This window comes from Phalacrocorax carbo, unplaced genomic scaffold (genome assembly GCF_963921805.1).
Source record: "Phalacrocorax carbo unplaced genomic scaffold, bPhaCar2.1 SCAFFOLD_54, whole genome shotgun sequence".
NCBI classification, from domain to species: Eukaryota; Metazoa; Chordata; class Aves; order Suliformes; family Phalacrocoracidae; genus Phalacrocorax; species Phalacrocorax carbo.
This window is the reverse complement of record NW_026990395.1, coordinates 788578-795729: the sequence shown is the minus strand read 5'-3', so window position 1 is coordinate 795729 and position 7152 is coordinate 788578. Positions and strand designations below refer to the sequence as shown.

The 7152-nt window shown below is 59.7% G+C and overlaps 1 protein-coding gene across 1 annotated transcript; it reads left to right on the top strand.

The window, feature by feature from the left end:
* Positions 1-393: 393 nt before the first annotated feature.
* LOC135311162 (transcription factor HES-7-like) lies at positions 394-6567 on the top strand. The gene is made up of 4 exons (XM_064440302.1): positions 394-501; positions 4247-4342; positions 5627-5705; positions 5858-6567. Exons 1-4 carry the CDS (start codon positions 466-468, stop codon positions 6538-6540), a joined length of 894 nt encoding a protein of 297 aa, XP_064296372.1. The 5' UTR covers positions 394-465; the 3' UTR covers positions 6541-6567.
* Positions 6568-7152: the final 585 nt, after the last annotated feature.

Below are 7152 nucleotides of genomic sequence, written 5' to 3'. Positions count from 1 at the left end.
TTCCCCCACTCCCCTGCCACTCCCCCCCAGCACCCCCCCAGTCACCCCCCTCCCCCAATGCCCCCCCAGTGCCCCCTCCCCTCCCAGTGCTCCCAGTGCCCCCAGTTCCCCCACTCCCCTGCCACTCCCCCCCAGCACCCTCCCAGTTCCCCCCACTCCCCAGTGCCCTCCCCCAGTGTTCCCAGTGCTCCCAGTGCCCCCAGTTCCCCCACTCCCCCATCGCTCCCCCCAGCAACCCCCCAGTTCCCCCCCAGTGCTCCCAGTGCCCCCCAGCGCCCCCAATCCCCCTACTCCCCCCCCACTGCCCCCCCCCACCCCGACCCCCCGCTCACTCCCCCCCTCCACATCCCCCTGCCCCTCCCCCCGCCCCTCCCCCGCCCCGGGGCGGGGCCGCCCCGTCCCATAAAGGTCCCTCCGGACCCCCCGGCCGGACCCTCCGCCCGGCCCCGGCCCGGCCCCACCACCATGAGCAGCGCCGCCGACCCCCACAGCGACAGGAAGGTAACGGCGGCCCGGCTAGGCCTGGCTGGGCTAGGCCCGGCTCAGCCCAGCCTGGCCCAGGCCCGGCTCGGACCCATTGGTGCCAGCTTAGCCCAGTTGGGACTTTAACTGGTTCAGACCCATTTGGCCCGGTTACCCCCGGTTTAGGTTCCTCCCATTTCAGCCTGGTTTGGGCTTGGCCCAGTTTGGCCTGGTTCAGCCTAGTTTGGGCTTGGCCCAGTTCAGCCCGGTTTAGGTTCCTCCCGTTTCAGCCTGGTTTGGGCTTGGCTCAGTTCAGCCCAGTTTAGGTTCCTCCCGTTTCAGCCTAGTTTGGGCTTGGCCCAGTTCAGCCCGGTTTAGGTTCCTCCCGTTTCAGCCTGGTTTGGGCTTGGCCCAGTTCAGCCCGGTTTAGGTTCCTCCCGTTTCAGCCTGGTTTGGGCTTGGCCCAGTTCAGCCCGGTTTAGGTTCCTCCCGTTTCAGCCTGGTTTGGGCTTGGCCCAGTTCAGCCCGGTTTAGGTTCCTCCCGTTTCAGCCTGGTTTGGGCTTGGCTCAGTTCAGCCCGGTTTAGGTTCCTCCCATTTCAGCCTGGTTTGGGCTTGGCCCAGTTTGGCCTGGTTCAGCCTGATTTGGGCTTGGCCCAGTTTGGCCTGGTTTAGCCTGATTTGGGCTTGGCCCAGTTCAGCCCAGTGTGGCCCGGTTCAGCCTGGTTGGGATTTTAACTGGTTTGGACCCCTTTGGCCCGGTTCAGCCCCATTAGGGTTTGGACCAGTTCAGCCCAGCCTGGGCTTGTCCCAGCTTGGACCCCTTTGGACCAGTTCAGCCCAGCCTGGGCTTGTCCCAGCTTGGACCCCTTTGGACCAGTTCAGCCCAGCCTGGGCTTGTCCCAGCTTGGACCGCTTTGGTCCAGTTCAGCCTAGTTTAGGTTTCTCCCATTTCAGGCTGGTTTGGGCTTGGCCTGCTTCAGCCCAGTTCGGCCCAGTTCAGCCCAGTTTGGCCTGGTTTGGGCTTGGACCAATTCAGCTCGGTTTGGGTTTGGCCCAGTTCAGCCCAATTTGTTCTGGTTCAGCCTGGTTTGGGCTTGAATCAGTTCAGCCCAGTTTGGCCCAGTACAGCCCAGTTTGGGCTTGGCCCAGTTTGGCCCAGGCCCAGTTTGGCCCAATTTGGGTTTGAGCCAGTTCAGCCCAGTTTGGCCTGGTTCAGCCTGGTTGGACTTTAACTGGTTCGGAACGCCTTTGGCCCAGTTCAGCTCAGTCTGGCCTTGTCCCAGCTTGACCCACTTGGTCCAGTTCAGCCTGGTTTAGGTTTCTCCCATTTCAGCCCAGTTTGAGTTTGGCTGAGCTCAACCCAATTTCTCCTGGTTCAGCCTGGTCTGGCCTTGGACCGGTTCAGCCCAGTTTGGCCCAGTTCAGCCTGGTTTGGACTTTAACTGGTTTGGGCCACTTTGACCCAGTTTGGCCCAATTTGGGCTTGAGCCAGTTTGGCCCAGTTCATCCTGGTTTGGGCTTGGCCTGGTTCAGCCCAGTTTGGGCTTGGCCCAGTTCAGCCCAGTGTGGCCCGGTTCAGCCTGGTTGGGATTTTAACTGGTTTGGACCCCTTTGGCCCGGTTCAGCCCCATTAGGGTTTGGACCAGTTCAGCCCAGCCTGGGCTTGTCCCAGCTTGGACCCCTTTGGTCCAGTTCAGCCCAGATTAGGTTTCTCCCATTTCAGGCTGGTTTGGGCTTGGCCTGCTTCAGCCCAGTTTGGCCCAGTTCAGCCCAGTTTGGCCTGATTTGTCCTGTTTTTGGGCTTGGACCAATTAAACTTGGTTTGGGTTTGGCCCAGTTCAGCCCAATTTGTTCTGGTTCAGCCCAGTTTGGACTTTAACTGGTTTGGAGCCCTTTGATCCAGTTCAGCCCAGTTTGGCCTGGTTCAGCCTGGTTGGGACTTTAACTGGTTCAGACCCACTGGGCTCAGTGCAGCCCAGTTCGACCTTTTCCCAGTTGAGCCCGGTTTGGACTGGTTTGGCACCGTTTGGCCCAGTTTAGCCCCTTTTGGTCTGGCTTGGGCTTGGCCAAGTTCAGCCCAGTTTTGCCCAGTTCAGCCCAATTAGGGTTTGGCCTGGATCAGCCCATATTGGGCTTGGTCCAGTTTAGCCCAGTTTTGGAGTTTAACTGGTTTGGCCCCATTTAGCCCAGTTTTGTCCAGTTAGGGTTTGGCCCAGTTCAGCCCAGATAGTTCTTGGCCTAGTTCAGCCCCATTTGGCCCAGTTCAGCCCAGTCTGGGTTTAGCCTAGTTCGACCACATTTGGCCCAGTTTGGGCTTGGCCCAGTTCAGGCCAGTTCCCGGTAAAGACTTGGCCCAGTTTGGCCCAGTTCTACCCAGTTAGGGCTTTGCTCAGTTCAGCCATGGTTGGGCTAGGCTGGGTTTAGCCTGGGTTGGGCTTGGCCCAGTTTAACCCAGTTCAGCCCAGTTAGGACTTGGCTCAGTTCTGCCCCATTCAGGCTTGGCCCAGTTCAAGTCCAGTTAGGACCTGACCCAAACCAGCTCTGTTTGGGCTTGTCCTGGTTTGACCTTGTTCGCCCCAGTTTGGGTTTGGCTTAACTAGTTAGGACTTGTCCTAGTTCAGCCCAACTCAGCCCAGTTTGGTCGAGTTTGACCTGGTTCAGCTCCTATTGGCGTGATTTGGCTCATATAGGCCTGGTTCAACCTAGTTTGGTCCAGTTTACCCGGTTTAGCTCATATTGGCCTGGTTTGACCCAGTTTGACCCAGTTTGGTCTGTTTCAACCTGATCTAGCCTAGTTCAGCCCAGTTCACCCCGGTTTGGCTCAGCCTCAGCCCAGCCCAGTCCAGACTTGTCCCAGTCCAGCCCTGCTCAGCCCAGTCTGGATCAGCTTGGCCCAATTCATCTGAACCTGGTTAAACCCAGCTCAAGTTTGACCCAACTCAACCTGGTTTGGCCCTGGTTTTCTCAGACCAGCCCAGTTCATCCCAGTTTGGCTCCACTTGCCCACACTGGGCTCTGTTGGTTTTGGCCCAGTTCAGATAGACCTGGTTCTAGCCTGTTGGAGTTTGATCTAGTCCTGCTGACCCAGGCCTAGCCCAGTATGGCCCAGTTTGGTCTGGGCCAGTTTAGTTCAACCCCACCCAGCTTGGTTGGACCCAATTAGGCCTGGCTTAATTTGGCCCCACCCTGGCCTGATTTGGGCTAGTTAAGCCCCATCCCAACCCATTTGATCCCAGCCCAGTTTGGTCTGGTTTGGCCCCAACCTGACCAGTTTGGCCTGGTTGTCCCCGAGCTGGTTTGGCCCAGTTTGACCTCGCACTCACCCAGTTTGGTCCCAGCCCAACCCAGTCCAATTTAACCCCAACCCGGTTTCGTTCATTCCTGGCCCAGTTTGGCTCAGTTTAACTCAACCCATCCCGTCCCAGTTTGGCCCCAACCCATCCTGGCCTGGTTTGACCCCAGCTCAACTAATCCCATCCCACTTTGGCCCCATCACAACTTGGCCCAGTTTGGTTCAGCCTTGGCCCAGTTTAGCCCAGTCCGGGCCTTAACCCAACCCAGTTTGGTACCAGTCCAACCCTCCCCCTCCCAGTTTGGCTCCAACCCAACACGACCTGGTTTAGCCCTGGCCTTATGGTTTAGTCCCAATCCAACCCCCCCCCCCCACCCCGGTTTGGCCCCGTTGTGACCCGGCCTGGTTTGGCCCTGGCCCAGTTAGGCCCGGCTTGGGGCTCACTTGCGCTCTGCCCCCCTCCCCCCCTCCCCTCCCCCACCCCGGGCAGCTCCTGAAGCCGCTCATGGAGAAGCGTCGTCGCGACCGCATGAACCGCAGCCTCGACCGGCTCCGGCTGCTGCTGCTCGCGGCCACCTGCGACGAGGTGAGGCTCTGTCGCGACTATCGCGCCTCTGTCGCGACTGGCACAGCCCTCTCACGGCTCTGTCGTGACTCTCAGTCCTCTCACGGCTCTGTTGCGACTGTCACAGCTCTATCGCGGCTCTGTCGTGACTCTCAGTCCTCTCACGGCTCTATTGCGACTGTCACAGCTCTATCGCGGCTCTGTCGTGACTCTCAGTCCTCTCACGGCTCTATTGCGACTGTCACAGCTCTATCGCGGCTCTGTCGCGACTGTCAGTCCTCTCACGGCTCTGTTGCGACTGTCACACCTCTATCGTGGCTCTGTCGCAGTGCTCTCGTGACCCATCACGACTCTGTTGTGACTATCATGACTCTACCACGACTGTTTGGGCACTACAGGGGCTCTGCTGTGACTATCACAGCTCTGTCATGGCTCTATCACGATATTATCGCGACTGCCATGGCTGTGTCATGGCTTTATCTTGACTATTGTGGCTCTATAATGACCTTCAGGCTCTGTCACGGCTCTCCTGTGGCACTATCATGATTGTTGCAACTATCGTGACAGTCCTGGCTCTGTTGTGACGTTCACAGCTCTAGCTGGGCTCTATCGTGACTCTCAGGGCTCTATTGGGACTCTCACATCTATCGGGACTCGCCCATGACCCCGTTGCGACCCGATCGCAATTATTTGGTCTCATTTACGGCTGAATTGTGATTAGGGGGGGCTCTACCCTGACCCTGTCGTGACGATCAGGCTCTATCGCGATTGCCCACCTTGTTATCCCGCCTGTCGCTGCAGCTACGGCAGCTTCGTCCCGGTGCCGCCCCCGCACCGGGGGTCTGTTGGGACGCTGCCGGGACATTATCAGGACACTCTTGGGGACGCTGTCGGGACACTATCACGATCACTATCGTGACACTATCGGGGCTCTACAGGGACACCATCGGGGCTCTGTCAGGGCACTATTGGGACACTATTGGGACACTCTTGGGGATGATATCTGGGGATGCTGTCGGGACACTGTCACGATACTCTTGGGGCACTATGACGACACTATCGGGGCTCTCTCGTGGCTCTATCGTGTCACTATCGTGACACTATCGGGGCACTAACAGAGCAATATCGGGGTCCCCCCTTGCTCACGGCTCTCTGGGGGTGCTGCCGGGGCCCTACAGTGGTTCTGTCACACTGTGGCCACCCCCCATCCACTGTCGCGATTCATGTGACATGTGTGTCCCCCCTCCCCTCCCCCGCCCCATGTCTCTCTCTCTCTCTCTCCCCTCCCCCCCCACCCTCCCCCAGCGCCTCCGAAACCCCAAGGTGGAGAAGGCCGAGATCCTGCAGAAAACGGTGCAATTCCTGCGGGCGCAGCCCCTCCCAGGTCTGTGCCTCAGTTTCCCCCACCCCCGGGACCCCCAGCCCTGCCCCACAGGCCCCCCCACGGGGGGGGATACTGTTCTGGGGGCTCTCAGGTGGCTGCTACGGGGCTGTGCAGGGTGGCACAGGTGGTGACCGTGTTTCTTTTTGGCACAGAACCCTTGGGGATGGAGGAGCTGTTCCTGCAGCGTTACCGCAGCGGCTACCGGGAGTGCCTGGCACGTGCCGCCCGCTTCCTGCAGGCCATCCCGGCGGATCCCCCCTGCCCCGGCGCGGGCCCCACGGCTGTCTGTCCCCCGCCGCTTGCCACCGGTCCCGCCGACACCCCCAGGCCCCCCGGCTGCCATGGACTGCCCGCGCCGCGGGTTGGGCCCGGCTGCCCCGGTTATCATGGTTATGGGCCTGGTTACCACAACTTTAGGCCTACTCCGGGGCCTAGTCTGAGGCCTACTCACAGGCCTGACTGCGGCCTTGGTTACCGCCCCGGTGACAGCCCTGGTTGCCCTGGCGACGGCCCCAGTTGCCGTGGTGACAGCCCCGGTTGCCCCGACAATGGCCCTGGTTGCCTTGTCGAAGGCCCCGGGTGTGCCGGTTACCGCAGTTACAGGCCTGGTTTAGGGCCTACTTTCGGGCCTACTTTCAGGCCTACTTTCGGGCCTACTTTCGAGCCTACTTTTGGGCCTAGTTGGGGGCCCGGCCTGGGGCCTCAGCACGGCCCCGGTCGCGGCCCCAGCGGCCATGAGGACTCACGGAGGCGCTGCTGCGCCAAGGAGGAGGCGCCGGGGGCAGCTGGGGGGCTGCCGGGGCTGCCCCGCCATGTCTGGAGACCCTGGCCCTGAGCTGCGGACACGCAGACGCGGGGCACCTGGGGGCGGGTGGGGGGTGGGCAGGGGTGCGTGCGCGTCCCCCTCTTGCTCACTGGGAGTTTGGGGGGGGGACTGGGGGGCTGGGAGGATGGGGGGGCTGGGAGAAAGGCAGGCTTTTTAGCTGCTATACTGGGAGGAAGACCCTTTTTTAGTGCTGGGAGGACAGGAGTAAACTGGTGTGCTGGGAGGAAGGTTGGTTTTTAAGAAGTGTACTGGGAGGATGGTGGTTTTCACTGGTATACTGGGAGGAAGGTGGGTTTTTAACTGGCATGCTGTGAGGACAGTGGTTGGTGACTTGTACACTGGGAGTTTTTATTCTTTTTAACTGGTATACTGGGAAGACAGCGGTCTAGGACTAGGATACCGGGATATATACATACTAGTACACTAATATACTGGGAGGCAGACTGCTTTTCACTGGTATACTGGGAGAACGGGTTTTTTTAACCTGGTATACTGGAAGGCCCCTTTTCACTGGTGTGCTGGGAGAACAGGGTTTTTTCACTGGTATACTGGGAGGGCTGAGCTTTATTACTGGTATACTGGGAGGATGTGAGAGTTTTAACTGGTATACTAGAAGGAAGG